The following is an 18084-nucleotide window of genomic DNA, read 5'->3' on the forward strand; positions in this document are numbered from 1 at the left end:
TGTGCTAAAACAATTAAATTCACAAATGTTTCTTTTTATTTCATATATATAAAAATAATGCATTTAACAGTACGCTTATGTTGTTGCGCATGCGTCGCGTCTGAACACGTTGTTGTCTTTGGAGCTCTATCGATTTGATTTATTATTCTTGATTTTCTCTTTAAACTCACTTACAACGAACATTTTCCACTTTTCCTCACTTAGAAGCACTACTGCTCAAACCTCATAGTTACAACGCGGACTGTTGAGCAGACGCGTCTCAAGCCTATTAGTGATCCAACGCTGGATATACTCCTATAGGTTACGTCCGTGGATCACGGCTGAACGCGTCTTCTCCACACTCACAAACAAACATTTTTTTTCGCCTATCGTGCGTCTACTCTACACCCGTACCACTAAAAAGACAGATTATATCCAAGAGTTTAGTCATAAATTAGTATTAATATTGATAGCATCACTGGTAGCGTCGTTGCTAACTTACTGTCCATCTGTTAAAATGGCGAATATATCAGATGTAAGTAGTCTACCTTTTGGTGCAGGTGAGGACACATTTGAGCTGCACGCGGTGCAGTCTGAGCTGGAAGCTGTTGAGAAACAGATCCACGACCTTTTAGTGAGACAAGCCGAGCTAAGAGACCGGCGGTTAGCTCTTGAAACATCACACGCTGATGCACACAAATCAGAGATTAACGTTACTAACCCGCTGATTCCGACCTCGTCTACTCCGTGCGTTACTCAGCATCGGTCCTGAGCGCCGAGGTCGCGATCAGCCATGATCTCGTTCACTCCGGCTCCAACACGCCACCACGAAGCCTGGATGGTTCCGCAGCGGAAGACGCGAGTCAGGTCTAGACCAAGACTCTCTCCAACCCTCCCGGTTTTCGAGTTATCCACACAAAACCGCTTCTCCCCTCTTCGCAAAACAGAACGCGATGCTATGATCATTGGCAATTCCATCGTTCGACACGTACACGCTACGTTAGGTAAAAGTAAGGTGCACAGTCACTGCTTTCCTGGTGCTCGTGTTTCTGAAATCGCCGCTCGCGTTCCCGAGATTCTGAACGATGACGAGCACGTCGGAACTGTGGTCCTGCACACGGAAGTGAACGACATCAGGCTGCGCCAGACGGAAGTTCTGAAGAAAGACTTCAGGAATCTGATCGATACGGTACGCAGCACATCGCCTGATATAACGATCATTGTGTCAGGAGCGCTTCCCACGTACCAACTAGGACATGAAAAGTTTAGTAGACTATTCGCGCTAAATGAATGGTTAATGTCATGGTGCAATGAGCAGAAACTGCTCTTTGTAAATAATTGGAATCTGTTTTGGGAGCGTCCTAGGCTTTTCCGTGCCGATGGCTTACACCCAAACAGATTCGGAGTGGATCTTCTGTCGGATAACATCTCCAAAATGTTAAATACCGTTAGATGACTAGTAACCAAAAGTCCAAATCATAGTCTCTGCTGCACCAATTTAACTGATATAAATACTAGTGTAGAACATTGGATAGAAACTGTGTCTATTCCTTGTTTAGTGCGATCAAATAATAAATCTACTGCAGGATCTAGGAAAAATCTAATTGTTATTAAAACAGAAAATGTTGCTATTAGTAAACAAAAACAATTTCTAAAGCTAGGTCTTCTAACCATTATATCACTCACACCTAAGGCAGTTATTGTAAATGAAATAGTCACAGATAATCGCTTCGATACTTTGCCTTACTGAAACCTGGCTTAAACCAAATGATTATTTTCGGTCTAAATGAGTCTACTCCATCAGGATACTCCTATAAGCATGAGCCCCGTCTGATTGGTTGTGGCGGCGGTGTTGCAACAATCTATAGAGATATTCTCAATGTTATTCAGAAAACGGGTTATACGTTTATTTCGTTTGAAGTACTTGTACTAAATGTTACGCTCTTAGATGTTAGAAAAAAATCCCTATTATCTCTAGCCTTGGCTACCGTATATAGACTGCCTGGGCCTTACGCTGATTTCCTAAAAGAGTTTGCAGATTTTCTCTCAGATCTATTGGTCAATCTCGATAAAGCATTAATTGTTGGAGATTTTAACATACATGTAGATAATCCAAATGATGCGTTAGGGGCTGCGTTTATAGATTTATTAAATTCCTTTGGGGTCAAGCAAAACGTCACCGGACCAACTCATCGACTTAATCATACACTCGATTTAATTATATCATATGGAACCGATCCAACCGATATAGATATCATTCCACAAAGTGATGATGTCACTGACCATTATATGGTAACTTGCATATTACGTACTGCTGTAATATGTCATGCGGCGCCGCGTTATTGACCAGGCTGAACAATACTTCCATCCACCATAGGTAATTTCTCAAATTGCTTATCTAATCTGTCTCAGCTGCTGCCTGAACTCAAACAAACAGATGAATTAGAAGAACTAACTAGCACTATGAGCACCATTCTCTCTGGAACACTGGATATTGTTGCACCGATTAGATTAAAAAAGGTCAGAGAGAAAATTAAATCACCATGGTACAACAATACTACGCGTGTTCTAAAGAGAGAAACCCATAATTTAGAGCGTAAATGGAAACAAACTAATTTAGAGGTCTTTAGAATCGCGTGGAAAGACAGTATGTCACGCTATAAAAAGGCCCTAAAAGCGGCCAGGGCTGAGCACCTCCGCAAACTAATAGAAAATAACCGAAATAATCCAAGGTTTTTATTTAACACCGTGGCTAGACTAACAAATAAACAGACATCACCCGAACAAAATATCCCGTTACAGTTTAGTAGTAATGATTTCATGAACTTCTTCACTGAGAAAATAGAAAACATCAGAACCACAATTGTAAACGTTCAATCTTCAATCGCGCCTTATTATTCAGCCTCAATTATCACCCCGCAAGAACAATTACAGTGCTTTACAACTATAGAACAAAAAGAGTTAAATAAACTTATAAACTTAAACTTCATCTAAAACAACAACATGTTTATTAGATCCTATACCAACTAAACTATTGAAAGAAGTGTTACCTGTAGTGGAAGAGCCTCTCCTCAATATTATTAACTCGTCTTTATCTTTAGGTCATGTTCCAAGAACATTTAAACTGGCAGTTATAAAACCTCTCATTAAGAAACCACAATTTGACCCACATAATCTAGCAATTATAGACCCATTTCAAATCTTCCATTTATGTCTAAAATACTAGAAAAAGTTGTGTTCGCTCAACTGGACTCTTTCTTACAAGAAAATGACGTCTATGAAAAGTTTCAGTCTGGATTCAGACTGCATCATAGCACTGAAACTGCGCTCGTTAAAATCACAAATGATTTACTTTTAGCTTCTGACCAAGGCTGTATCTCAATATTAGTTTTACTTGATCTTAGTGCTGCGTTCGATACTATAGATCGTACAATACTCTTAGATCGACTACAAAATTATACTGGTGTTCAAGGACAAGCATTAAGCTGGTTCAAATCATACTTATCAGACCGCTCCGCTACCATTTTGTCTATTTGAATGGAGAAAAATCGATCATAACTTCAGTAAACTATGGAGTGCCGCAAGGATCTGTGTTAGGCCCTCTATTATTCTCAATATATATGATGCCACATGGAAATGTTATAAGGAAACATGGAATTAGTTTCCATTGTTATGCTGATGACTCTCAAATCTATATTTCATCACGGCCGGATGAAAACGATAAATTATCCAAATTGACAGAGTGTGTTAAAGATATAAAAGATTGGATGACGCGTAATTTTCTTTTATTAAATCCAGACAAGACAGAGGTAATACTGATCGGTTAAAAAAAACGCCCACAAAACCTCTTACAATACAACTTTATCCTCTACAGTAAAAGACCTGGGTGTTATACTCGACTGTAACCTGTCTTTTGAAAATCATATTTCATATGTAACAAAAACAGCCTTTTTCCACCTTAGAAACATTGCTAAGCTACGTAACATGCTATCAGTTTCTGAAGCTAGTTCATGCATTCATGACCTCGAGACTAGATTACTGTAATGCTTTATTAGCTGGTTGTCCTGCAACCTCAATAAACAAGCTACAGTTAGTCCAAAATGCAGCCACTAGAGTTCTTACTATATCAAGAAAATATGATCATATAACACCGATTTTATCATCACTGCATTGTTACCTATAAAGTTACATTTAACGGATCTTCTATCGCCCTATAATCCATCGCGCTCTTTAAGATCAATAAATTCGAGGCTTTTGGTCATCCCTAGGATATCCAGATCCACCAAAGGAGGGAGAGCATTTTCACATTTAGCTCCAAAACTCTGGAATAGCCTTCCTGATACTGTTCGTTGCCCAGACTCGCTCTCCCAGTTTAAAACTAGATTAAAGACGCATCTTTTCGGCCAGGCATTCATATAATATTTTTAATCTTACAGTTCAAATTACAATCCGGCCTCTAGTTCATAAACGCCAGAGGAGAACTGGCCCCCGACTGAGTCTGGGTTCTCCCAAGGTTTTTTTTTTTTCTCCATTAGGTCACTTGGAGTTTTTCGGTTCCTTGCCACTGTTGCCTTTGGCTTGCTCAGTTGGGAATATTTTGGGGATATTTAATTTTATTTTATCAATCAATAAATTCCACTAGAAACAAACCTTGTTGTATTATTTTAATTTAATACTGTGAAGCTGCTTTGATACAATCTGTATTGTGAAAAGCGCTATACAAATATACTTGACTGGCTTATCGGTATGCTTGTTGAAACGTAACGCAAGAGAAGAAACTGGTTAGGGAATTTCACTACACACCTAGATAAGTTTTAAAGCTCAAAACCCTTGTGCTACATTTTTGTCAAGTTTCTTGTTAACCACAGTATAAATTTCACGGTAAATGGAGACATGTTAAAGAATAGGAGGTAAGCATGACTTTAAGTTTCATTTAGCACGTAATGTATAAGAAAAAGTGCAACCAAACCTTTTAATTTTTAGCCCGCTGTGACTGATATAGATCAGGACTATGTATATCAGCCACAGAGAGCAGCTCCAGCCTGCAGCAGAGACTGCTGATTCATACTTGTGCTTTTAAGGGCAGTGGAGCAACACAGCAGAGATGAACACCACATGGGCCAAAGAGCCCTTAGGAATAAACACCTCAGTGAACACTGATCATTCAAACACTTGAAACTATCAGTCTCCACCATTACGAGAAAACACTGTAATAAAGTGTCCCTCCATCTCAAACAGCAAATCTAAGTAAAATTTACTTCATTTCTTTCGCAAGTTGTTAGATGCATATTTCACATATGGAATTAAGTTAAATCTACTTAACCAAGTTAAGTAAAATTAACAAAGAACATAAGCGATTTTAACTTTTAGTTTATATACTGTATTAAATTACCTAGATGTTCTGACAACATACCTACATAAGGTAAGCAATGTGGTACCCACTCGAACACAGATCTCACAATACTTGGTACACAATAACAATCATATCCGTTGGATCATTTTTGATGAATAGAGAAGAAAATGAACTCCAGATGTAACAAGAAAAGCATGTTACTAAACCTAACAAAAGCAATGATAAAACAGTGTAAATACAGCTGGGAAACAGTGAAAAATTCTACCTTGTTAGTAGAAAGTTGAGACGGTTTTACTTAATTTTTATAACAGCATTTACACTTTAATTTCCTTAAGCTTAAATTGAATACTAATATAGAATTTACTTAGTTCAGGCAAGCATTTAAAAACCAACTTATTCAGGTAGACTTTACATTTGTAGAACGCTGTAGAAAACGTTTTACTTTCAAAAGAAAAGAGCATGAGAAAGAATGGGCTTTCAATACTTTATTTTTTCCCATTGATACACATTTTCCTTATTCTCAATTCCATCCAAAGGAAAATTATAGTGAGGTAAAAGTGCTTTGAAACAAAATGGCATAATGAATCTACATCATTAAATCACCACGCCGACATCAGAGAGCCGACATAACTACTTCAAAATAATAGTGCGACTTCTTCCATTATTCACTTTTTTTAAACTCACAATCATTTGCATCTTTACAGACAGACAAGACACATAAAACACAAAAAAGTAAACAAAATGTGCTGAAATCCACAACTCCACTTGCAACATTGCAAAAGGGCTTCAAAAAGGCCTCAATCATCAAGACTTGCACTTTAGACAAGCATATCCAAATCCAATAAACCTCCCCTGCACACAGAGTTACAGAAGCATTCAGAGCGGTCACAAAAGCTCCAACACCTTTGTCTAATGAATAAAGGTTAACACTGGGGAATATGGAATTACAGCAGACAGAGGGGACAAAGAAAATAAAAAGAACGATATGAATTCAATACACACAAAAGCATGTTTTCCCATTTTCAACACTCCCTTTCCATGAAACACTTTACACAGACTTCAAACAGGAAATGAACCAAGCCTCATCATACCATGCCTTATCTAAGTGAAGTGCATCTGCACAAGATAAAGAAAAAAAACTAAACAAATGCCATGTTTCTTTTTGATTTTTTTTTTTTTTTGTGACTGTAATACACATGATCAATAAAGGACAGATTAAGGTGATAATTATGTTGGCCAACAACTACAGATCATACAAGTGCCCTTTATACATCCAAAAAAAAAAAAAGGGGGAAACCGGTTCTGAAACAGAAGTATTTGTTCCTGGTGCGCTGACATTTTACTTAATATCTCAGTTGTAACTAAGACAAAGCATTTCAAACAGTTCAACTTTTACTTTCGCTGAACAGTTGTTGCCATCAAGACTGTAGCCCTTTATGTCCCTGAGACAACAAAAAAAGAAAAAGGAAAAGAAAGACACCTTATAGCTTGTGTGTTCACAGGGCTTGAGTACGACAAGGCCTGTAAAGTGCATTTATTGAAATGGGTATTTTAAACAATTTGGCCTTAAGAGATTTTGAAAGCGCTGTGTAGTGCAACAGTACTTTGGTTAGGAGGATGAGGAAAAGACGTTAATTACAAAACAACTGGAATGACTAGACAACTACACTCAGAAAAAGCAGGGTGTGACATGACTTGATAAGGTATAACTGGGACTAAATAATAAAATAATAAAAACTTTGCATTCTTAGTTGTCCATGTCATTCATCCTCCTTCACCTTTAACCAAATTGTTTTGAAACCAGAGGATTGAGCTACAAGGTCTTTCCTTGCATTTCGCACAGTCATAAGTTAAACCCAAAAGGGTGACCACAAAAAAAGGCACATGTGCTGTGTTGCTGGTTCAAACATTGGTCCAAAGTCTGCATGTCCCAAAATTATACGAAGGTGTAGGGGCCCAAAAAAAAAAAAATCATCAAAAAATCATCAAGAGTAAAATCCATTCCAGCTCAATACACTTTGGGGTGTGACCCACTGAAAGGGAGGCTGTGTGACCCTTCTCATTACCCTAGAAGTCTGTGACGGCTGATAAGCGAAGGAACGTGGCTCTCATGGTTATCTCGTGCATGTGCTTGTACAAGCTGAAGCAGCAGGAGCTGAGGCGCACGAGCAGAGACGAAGAGGGAACCTGAGGGGCAGGGGACAGCTGTCAGCCATTACGTAAGAGCAGCTAGCGGAGTACTAGACTTCTCTGAATGGATGACTGTCGAAAGAGGAACTACACATGGGCATGATTGGTGGGGGGGGGGGGTAATGGACAGTAATAGGCAGTCACAATTAACACTGTCTAACTTACAAAAAGCATGGAATTGATTTTACCCAACTGACACTTGCAATGTTCCTTGAAGCCATTACGTCAAATTCACTGACAAAAGGACCAAGACAGGAGACAATGAAGCCCAATAAAGATCAAGAGCAGCAACCCCAGCAAAATCGATTAGATCCAAACCTGGAAAGAAATCCACACCAATGTGTTTTTACATCCATTTGACCGAGCATTGGTCTATCCCCCGGTTACAGCGGTGAACCCTCCCACACCTCAACGATCAGAAAAGGCCTTGTGACATACCAGCATTCACATATACAGTGTCATCTACAGTGACGCGAATCAGAAGCACAGGAAAGACATGCGCCCCACTAGAAATTCCAGCCCATATGCTGTCCATTCAAGGCACATCCCGAGAGGGAAGGGATAATTTTAGAGCGCTGTGACACCATTTGGCTGGGCTGTTAGCTGGAGGTCTTGTTACACACGGCAATGCTAAGTCTGCTAATGGCTGCAAAAAGCTCAGGAGGACCCATCGTCCAACAGTTGATCCTTGTATGGACAACCATGACCTCTCTGTCCCATTTACACACGTACACAATGTTAATGAGATATGAAGGGAAGATTAAACCACGAGATCCAAGGAGCCTTATTAATCTAGTTCATTAAAATGACTTTTTACTACTCTCTCTAGCTGTGGGAAGAGGACAAATTCTCTTTGTACACGCTGAAACCGATTTCAATTTCTCACCCTGGATGTAACTAGCAAGACTGAACAAGTTTACAAACTGCACAATTTCTCCAAAATGTACAGTGGAACACAAGTCATCAGTATGCATTCACACAGCAAACTGAAGCGCATTGCTATGAATACTTCAACATGATTCTGTTAACATTTCTATTCATGAGAACAAAAAGAACTTTAGCTGCCCACTAGTGTACCAAAAAAAACAATCAAAAATCTCCTGATAACTTGAGACCTAAAATACCTATTTCACCTGTGCTCACATTTTTCATCTTTTTCTCTCAATTTTATATAATTTTTTTTTTCTCTGAATTTCTAAGAACATTTTTTATTTTTTTGGCCTTTATATTTTGTATCACAGGAAAAATATAATTTTGCCCCAATGTGCATTTCCTTCACTTTTAGGGTTACAATATATATTAAGGCACTGTGGGAATTGTTTTTTTTTCAACATGGAAAAAAAAAATGAATCTCTCAGAGCAAGGACAGCGATGAGAGCAAACAAATCTGAAACTTTAGAATATTAAGTTTAAAAAAAAAAAAGAAAAAAAAAAAGTAATTAATTCACTAAAATATATCACTTTGAATCAAAAACATCTTGGCACCTCTGCAGAGAAGGAATTAAAAGTAAAGAAAAAAAAGAAAAGGAAAGGAAACACTTGTCATTTTAAAGATCCTTTATGCCTACAGAGGGAAACATCCCTTAATATGGCCAAAAATCCAGCTTTTCTAGCCAACTCATGGATTTTGTTGAACAAGAATCATGTCTTAGTTACAAGGCAACCAAGTTGGAATGGACTGGTTACAAGAGGCCACATAGTAGTTGTTGAAGTTCAGGTCTCTGACGTACGGAGCCGGCTGGTAGTAACAGGTGACGTTGGACGCATCAGGTATGGCATTCTGCTCGGCGAGCACCCGAAACGCCGTCAGCGAGATGAGGTTGAGTGTCTGCCGCCTCTCGTGTCCCATGAGACACACGGTGCTCTCGTTCACAACCCGCCGCAGGATCATGAGGTAGTTGTACTTGTTCTTCTCCTCACCGACAAAGTGACTTTGCAGATAAGCCTCCAGTTTGCGCTGTTGCTCACCAATGTCGGGAAAGTCAATGAAGAAACGGGAGCACATATAGCGCTCCAGGGCCTTAAATTCATCTTCGTCCGTAGGCCTGAAGTCCCTCACCAGGAGGTTGCAGTATTTGAGCAAACCACCTCCACGGATCTCCTCTGGCCGTTTGGTGGCAATCATCTTGTTCCTGAGGTGGTCCAGAGCCATGGCAAAGTCACCGTACACGCTCTCCCCGACCACGGTAGGGTGGAAGTGCTGAGACATGCCGTTTTCTGAGAAGTCGTAGTACGACAGAACAGAGTCCAAAATGATCTGGAAGGAGTCCACGCTGAACTCGAACTGTCTCCGGATTGAATCCACAAACTTAAGTTCCACGTTGCGGCCATTGTTATTGGACAGCGAGATGAGGGACCAGCGGTCCTGCTCAGTGTAGACTTTGACCAGCTTCTGGACGTAGGCCTCTTTCAGAGTCATAGGAGTGATCTTCTCTTTGTTTACCCCCTCGGGCAGAAAGTCTAACAAAGTGCTTAGAACCACATCTTTGATGAGCTGGAACTCCTCTTCCCGAGGAAGGTCTACCCTGAAGATGACGTCCAGGTCTTTGTAGCTCCAGCCAATGTCCTTTACCAGCACGTGGCTAGCAGTGGAGCCATTCAGACGCACATCTTTGACTGTAATGCCACTCAGCTCCAGGCGGTTCCTCACCATCTGTACGATATCCTTTAGCCGGACCTCCAGGGTGGGAAAGTTGCCACGTCCGTGGACGGGCACAACCTCCGTCAGCACTTCGTTCAAACGGCACACTTGCTCCCAGGTAAGCACACTTTGCGACTCACTTTCGCTGCTGGATGAGGCAGAGGCCATGTTTGCCGTCTATGCAGTTTCCTAGGACAAGTGCAAAAACAATTTCACTGATTTTCAATTTTCAAAAATCTCTTTATCTAGATAGTTAATATTTAGTTGGAATAATAAGCCCAAAGGGAAGTTAAGGAACTTACTTTATAAATAAATATATTATGAAGAGTTCAGACGCAAAAGCCTCTAAGTGCCATCTGAAATTTTCTTCTAGAATGATCATTTTTATCAAGCTCGTATAATAGGTAATTTTCATTGTCATTTAAGTTAAATTACTGAACTTAAACATATGAGCTTGACAAAAATGATGATTCTAGAAGAAAAGTTCAGATGGCACTTGGAGGCTTTTGCATCTGAACTCTTCATATTATATATACATACATACATATACATATATACATATATATATATATATATACACAGATACATATACATACATACACATTATATCATAGAATATAAAAATATATAAATGGTCTAACAGGTTCACTCTCATAACAGAAAAGCTAATAATGATTCTCAGGCTTTCCAGAAGGCCAAACAGAACTGAAGCATTTATAATGGGTGACACTCAGCTGCTCCTCAACTAATTCATCATGATTCCATTTAAAAAAAAAAAAAAAAAAATTATATATATATATATATATATATATATATATATATATATATATATATATATATATATATATATATATATCCAAACAAATCCCAAAAGATTAATAATTCATGCACACTGATTAACTTGAAATTTATGCAATTCATCAATTATGAATATGACTGTCTCTGACAGGGTTGAGCCAAACAACAAAGAATGTGAACCGTATTCCCATCGTAATTTTAAAACAATCAGAAGAATTCTCAAATATACAAAATGTAATCAAATAAAATTACAAAAATTGGTAGCCTTAAAAAAAAAACACCAGTTTTTGTTATATGGTCCCTACAGGATACAATAATGTAACCGTGTTTTGTCTTAATCTTTAAATATTTTTTTTAATTCCCACTGATGTCTTACACAGGGAATTGTATTCTGTTTGGTAACCACAATTGCCTTGAAAACAAAATGGTTTTAAAATGTACATGGTTTTTCCATTTTGTTTTATGTTGGAATAATATAAGAAAATGCCCGCTTGATTCCTTTTGGATTGATTCCAATTTACAAGAGGGAAATTACAAGAAGATGTTTAGAGACATGGCACTCAGCACGCGAACTCACGACAATATAAACTTTAGTCATAACTACATGCAACGTAAGCAAGTAAAACATGCGTACTACAATGTTCGAAATACAGTGCATACTTGAAAGATTCAAAACGAGCTATTTACTCAAGAGAATGATGCATAAATGAAAACCAATCGTTTGATACAAAGCGCACGTGAGATCGAAAGATCCACAATGTGCGCGAGGTCAGCGTTCAAACCAACCAAACCAATATACCTGCAATTAATCTGAAAGTAAAGTAAAGTAAATCTTCCGACTGCATCCAAATCACACAGATCCAACGCGCTTATGAAGTATAAATATAAAAAACGTCGCACCTACTGTTCTCAAGAAATCCACCTGAAGTTCTCAGCAACGTGGTCGGCACAAAGTAGTGGATGTCAAATAAGGCTTATTAGCAGCAGCAGCTCCATCCATCTGTTCAGTCGTCAAACGCCAGAGCTTCAGTTCTGAAGAGCACACACATGCGCGCTCTCTTATAACTGCCTACAAAACAACCTGACTCTCCGCACCTCCACTGCGCACTATTTTTTTTCTGAAGCCATGCCATCATCACGTGGCTCAAACATACAAATATTTATTTTCTATAACAATCAAATAATCTAAATAAATAACAATCTGCATTGAACTTACCAGTACTCCAGTGCCGAGCTCCGCACTACAAGGCATCAATGGACTAAGGCTCTATATGGAATTCAAAAACATACGGCGTTCTATTCGCTTGTATCAATGCGCCAGCCGAAAGCTGTGATTGGCTGAAGATTTTTTTTTTTGTTGCCAGGCGACCAAAGGCACATGTCGAATTTGACGTCCGGTTTGGCAGAGTAGCTGAGGCCTGAGTAGCAAGTAGGCTGGTACACATTTGACAGTAACATGAGGTTTGGGGTTTGATCAAATAATTCAAATAGTTGTTTTCCACAGGTGCCTTAGATAAGCTGGGCTGTCAGGAATATTTAAAGCTCAACTACTTTTTGTCAGAGTGAAATTTATAAAATAATTTGCTAATGTCTCATGAGACATGTTTTTGATAAATCTAGCTGACTTTTTTCTCTAAAGCCTAGAAATATTCAAGAATGTCATCAGGTAGACTATAACTGGAAATATTCACATAGCCTATATAGTGATATAAATAACCTACTAGTTAGCCTAGGGCTATATCCCTCACACACAACTGCTTATATTAGAGTCAGTACCAGCAGAGTTACAAGCAAAGCAATTGATGTGCCTTTATCATTTTGAGGACCGTTTCAAAAACATGTATGCACTATATTTGTGAGGACATTTTTAAAGATTTGGCCCTTACAAACAAAACCCACACACACACGTGCTCTTTTGTAGGTGGTGTTTTTCATAACTGTGAGAAAAGCAAACACTAATTAATATTTGTCTTTGAAAAGCTAGATCTAAGTGACACTCTAACAGACAGACACATAATGAGCCACGTTGTGGTGAATGTCATGTCAGTGAAATTGTGGATGGTGAGTTTGAGGGAGTAAAACAGAATAAGTGGGTGTAAAAGCACCACTGGAGAAACCCTATAGGAAAGTAGTGCAACATCATCACATACAGCATATCGCTGATGCTTCTGAGTAAACCATCAGACCTAGTGCAGCCTCCAGTGGAAATACGAGGGAGGGATTTTCCTGTCTGTTTGCTTCCTTCTAAATCTTTTTTCTTTTTTAATTATGATGAGGGTATAAATGACATGAGAAAGCGAAACAGGAAATGACTGCTCTATAGCATGTGAGGAAACTCCAGTTTTGTGTGCGGGGTCTGAATCACAATCAGTTTTGTGAATGACTGAGAGCAACAAGAGAACGAGAGAGGAATGGAGAGAGAATTAGAAACTGGATCTGAGGGACTGTCCTAACAGTTTTGTGTAAATCTAACATGACGTCAATAGTGAGGACACATAATTATACAAGATAAGGAAAAAACACAAACAAAATGCTATTCCCTGTGCCACTTACATTTATGATTGGAGTGTCATTCCCAAGCTGATTCAGACACACACAGCAATGAAAATCAAAGATTCTTATAGGCAACCATCGCACCATATCTTACCCAGTCGATTAAATGTTGACAGCAATGAAAACAATGCAAAGTTTTATCTTAGCTTAAAACTTTTACTTCATACACTCAAAGTTCTTTATTGGCATCTGTGGTTCCATTGCACAAAATGTTCTTTACAGCGAGAAAAGGTTCTTTAAATGGTCGTCACACTAAGAACAATAAAATGGTTATTTTAATAACTGTTCTGTGGGGAACCAAAAATAGTTATTCTATGGTATTGCTGTGAAAAACCCCTTTTGAAACCATTATTTTTAATAAGGGTGTTCAAATCCACAATTATGCTTCCGAAAAGGTTGCTGCATTTGCATTCAGAGGATGAGGCATGAACAATGTGCTACGTAAGAGAACTAAAGTATGTCGATCGAATGTGGGTTATTACTGGCCAAACAGGTTAGTGAACCTTTTTTTAGTAAGACATGAGTCATAACTCCAAGTTATTCTAGATGACTTAGCTCACAGGAAGCTTCATCACAAAAGTTTGTCACTGTTGTCACACTCGGAGCTCAGAAATAAACAGTGACGGTAAAGATTAATGCATTAAAACCAGATATGCTTCTGAATTTCTGAGATCCGAACCATGATCTGTCATTCCTTTTTTGGATTTGCTAAAAGCACGAGAACACAGCCATCAAACAAAGATTTCTTTCAGCATCATCAAACAAACAGCACCAAATGTCACATTCAAAGCCTTTGAGAAACATCTAACGATACATGGAGTCTTACGAGGCTAAGCAAGCATTTTCCTTCCCAGGTGGATTTATAGAATAAATAAACATCACAGAGAGGGCTGAATCGAACAGAAATTAAGCAGTGTTTTGTTCAAAGGTGAATGTCATTTAGTTTGTGAGGAGGGGCAATGCCACCTGCTGCAGCTGGGACCAGAGCCAAGTGGAAATGACTCACTGTCCATGCTACGGATGGTTAACCGGCGGCCATTAACACATTAAACACACTGAAGGAGGCGCGCACACGCACACACTGGTCCATTAACACATTAAACTCTCCACTACGTATGCGGACGTCCACGCAATTGTTTTTTTCCCCTCTGTCTATCTGCTCACATAGTGACTCATAGTGACATTCATAATCCTCTCCTTCCCGTGACATCAGCAACCCTCTGGGATCTGTTGATTAAAATTCAGAGGTCCTGAGATACAAAAACACGATGCAATGGGTCTCGTGTGTCCTCAGGAGAGGGGTTCGGTTAGTACTGGAGGGACTGGAGAACTGGCTCTCAGCTGCTGGACAAATTCATCTGTCAGCTGATAGAAGCTAGTTATAGGGAAAGTTCACCCGAAATTGAAAATTCTGTCATCATGTACTCACCCTGGGTGACTTTCTTTCTTCTGTGGAATATGAAAGAAGACATTTTGAAGAATGGTGATAACCAAACAGTTTTGATGACCAACACAGAGACATTTCTCAGAATATATATATATATATATATATATATATTGTGTTCCCCAGAAGTCACACAGGTTTGGAACAACATAAAGGTGAAAAAATAATGACGCAATTCATAAATAAATAATACCCAATATGAAATTTGAATTTCTTGTAAAGGAAACCCTTTTTAAGTAGTTTGGCATCATTTTTTATCATAACTATAACTATAAAAAAGAACTATGGACTCTACAACAAGCATGGACTCTACAAGAGTGTCCTGTGGTGTCTCTGGCACCAAGATGTTAGCAGCAGATCCTTCAAGTCCTGTAGGTTGCAAGGTGGAGATGCCGTGGATTGAACTTGGTCCAGCACATCCCACAGATGCGCAAATAGATTGAGATCTGGGGAATTTGGAGGCCAGGACACCCCTTGAACTCTTCATCATGTTCCTCAAGTCAATCCTTAACAATGTGTGCAGTGTGGCAAGGTGCATTATCCCACTTCAACCAGGGAACACCACTTTCATGAAGGGTGTAACTGGTTTGCATCAATGTTTAGGTAGGGGGCAAGTGTCAAATTTTTACATCCACATGAATGGCCGGACTTTCCCAGCAGAACATTTCCCAGAGCATCACTCTCCCTCCACTGGCTTCTCGTCGTCCCAGAGTGTATCCTGGTATGACTTCCCCAGGTAAACAGCACAAAAGCACACGGACGTCCACGTGATGTAAAAGAAAACAGGACTCATCGGACCAGGTAACCTTCTTCCTCTGCTCCGAGGTCCAGTTCTGACACTGTCGGCACATTCGCCGGTGGACAGGGGTCATCATAGGCAATCTGATTAGCCTGTGGCTACGCAGCAGAGTGTGATGCAGTGTGTTGTGACACATTCCTCCCTTAACCATCATTAACATTTTATCAGACCAGACGGGATAGCCTTCGTTGCCCTCACGCATCGCTGAGCCTTGGGCGCCCAACACCCTGTCGCCGGTTTGTGGTTTGTCAATTCTTGGACCACTGTTGGTAAATTCTCACCACTTCTGACATAAAGCAACCCACAAACCTTTCCATTTCAGAGATACTCTGACCCAGTCATAACAATTTCGCCTTTGTCAAAAACTCTCAGATCTTTATTTCTGCCCATTTCTCCTACATCCAACATGTTGATTACAAGAACCGATTACACGCGCAGAGAGAGCTAGTACCACTGGAGAAAAGACAGATTTGACTTTCAGAAGAAAGGTCAGTGAGTTTGCAAACCCCTTGCTGAAAAAGCATAGTTATCTTTTCTTTTTATAAGGGAAATAATATAACCAAAATCATGTCATTTGTGCTGAGTTTGTTTCTGAATTATGGTATAGGCAAGATGATGTTTGTTATCATGCCTGATCTGACCTCATCAACACTGTTACACTAATGAGCCAAAACATGTCACAGTGAATATCGCTGATAATCTCCTAACAAGGCCACATATTAAGGTCTTGGTAGATTAGGTGGTATGCAAACAATCAGTTTGCTATCATTAATAGAAGTTGCCAACTGACCTACCTGGTTCACAGTGACCTTGGCGCTTTTTTGTTGCTGCCAGTTTCTCCAAGCTTATCACTCACTGTTTTCCACAGAGCAGCAGTTGACTTTGTGGCCTAAGATGACCCTAAATGACACTGAACACATTTTGGTGTAAGATTGACTCTGAAACAATATTCACTCAGACATTGCAAGTAAATTCCACAAATAATTACAAAGAAATGGCAAGTAAAACTTACTCCAATAATCTTTATTTACAACTTTGAAAAATATATTTGTAGTCTCTAAAGTTTATGTGGATGGTGAAGACCACTCTGTTCATAAAATTCAGCATTGCTTAGGCAAACTCAATATTGTATTGTAATATTGTATATGCAAAAACAAGCATTTCCACCAGTGGTCTCAGAGTTTTGGACAACACTGTATGTGTGGAAAGTGAAATCAGTCATCGTTCAGCATCTGTTGAGCAGATGATACCGAGGGGTCACATGATGTCAGATTGAAAGAGGGCAAATGACACCCAGCTCATGACCTCTGCTTCCTTCTTTTGCCCCCCATCCATCCCGTCCTGTCACACTGCGGTCAGACCAGACAGCTCAATGACAGAGGACAGCAAAAAAAAAAAAAAAATTGGAAATTACTTGCCCTCAAATCTGCTGCTTCTGCTAAACAGAGAGAACAACAACAACAAACACACATGTGTGAATACTGTTTGCAATGGGGATGACCTGTATACGGAGAGCAGGGGTAATGTGCAGGACCAGTTCACCACGACCTGTAATATCAATGTGTGCTGCCAAGAGCAAAGAAGCATGAAGGCCTTAAAACAAATAGATAGCACATTTATCAATAACATTGTTACTGAAATAATGGAACTGTACATACTGTATCTACTTTCGATCTATATATAGGATGTGTTAGAAGAATAATATAAGAACAAAGGCAATTTACAGTATTTGCAACTCCATAAGGTTCCCACAGCTTTAGGTATTGGAATGTACATGATGCTTACATTACTTTATTAAATGTACAATATACAGGGTGGGCCATTTATACGGATACACCGTAATAACATGGGAATGGTTGGTGATATTAAAGTCCTGTTTGTGGCACATTAGTATATGTGAGGGGGCAAACTCCTCAAGATGGGTGGTGACCATGACATATACTAATGTGCCACAAACAGGACTTTAATATCACCAACCATTCCCATGTTATTACGGTGTATCCATATATATGGCTCACCCTGTATATATTGTTAGTTCTAATGCAGTAAATAATATCACATAGAAACTGTAGTGTTTCCATTCAAACATTTACACTACTGTTCAAAAGTTTGGGGTTACTTAAAGGTTTTTTAATGTTTTTGAAAGAAGTCTCTTCTGCTCATCAAGGCTCCATTTATTTGGCATTGTGAAATATTTATAATTGAACATTTTTAAAATGTAATTTATTCCTGTGATTGTAAAGCTGTGCTTTCAGCATCATAAAGCTCAATAAACACTCATCAATTGTAAAAACTAAAACTGTGATGCATTTGTCAGATTTCTTTTA

The 18084-nt window shown here is 39.1% G+C and overlaps 1 protein-coding gene across 2 annotated transcripts; it reads right to left on the bottom strand.

The window, feature by feature from the left end:
- Positions 1-5808: 5808 nt before the first annotated feature.
- On the bottom strand, positions 5809-12222 carry tent5c (terminal nucleotidyltransferase 5C). 2 transcript variants are annotated; one of them, XM_081368674.1, is made up of 3 exons: positions 12178-12222; positions 11866-11993; positions 5809-10352 (listed from the first exon to the last, which is right to left on the bottom strand). In XM_081368674.1, the coding sequence occupies exon 3, from the start codon at positions 10329-10331 to the stop codon at positions 9171-9173; it is 1161 nt and encodes a 386-aa protein (XP_081224800.1). In that variant the 5' UTR covers positions 10332-10352; positions 11866-11993; positions 12178-12222; the 3' UTR covers positions 5809-9170. The 2 variants fall into 2 exon arrangements, with proteins under 2 accessions (XP_081224800.1, XP_081224801.1); XM_081368675.1 differs by lacking the exon at positions 12178-12222 and having other exon boundaries at positions 11862-11993.
- Positions 12223-18084: the final 5862 nt, after the last annotated feature.

This window comes from Scardinius erythrophthalmus, assembly GCF_964197995.2.
Source record: "Scardinius erythrophthalmus genome assembly, chromosome: 6".
Classification (NCBI taxonomy): Eukaryota; Metazoa; Chordata; class Actinopteri; order Cypriniformes; family Leuciscidae; genus Scardinius; species Scardinius erythrophthalmus.

Excerpts from the sequence above, each read along its gene's own strand:
- tent5c (XM_081368674.1), bottom strand. The coding sequence starts at position 10,331 with ATGGCCTCTGCCTCATCCAGCAGCGAAAGTGAGTCGCAAAGTGTGCTT.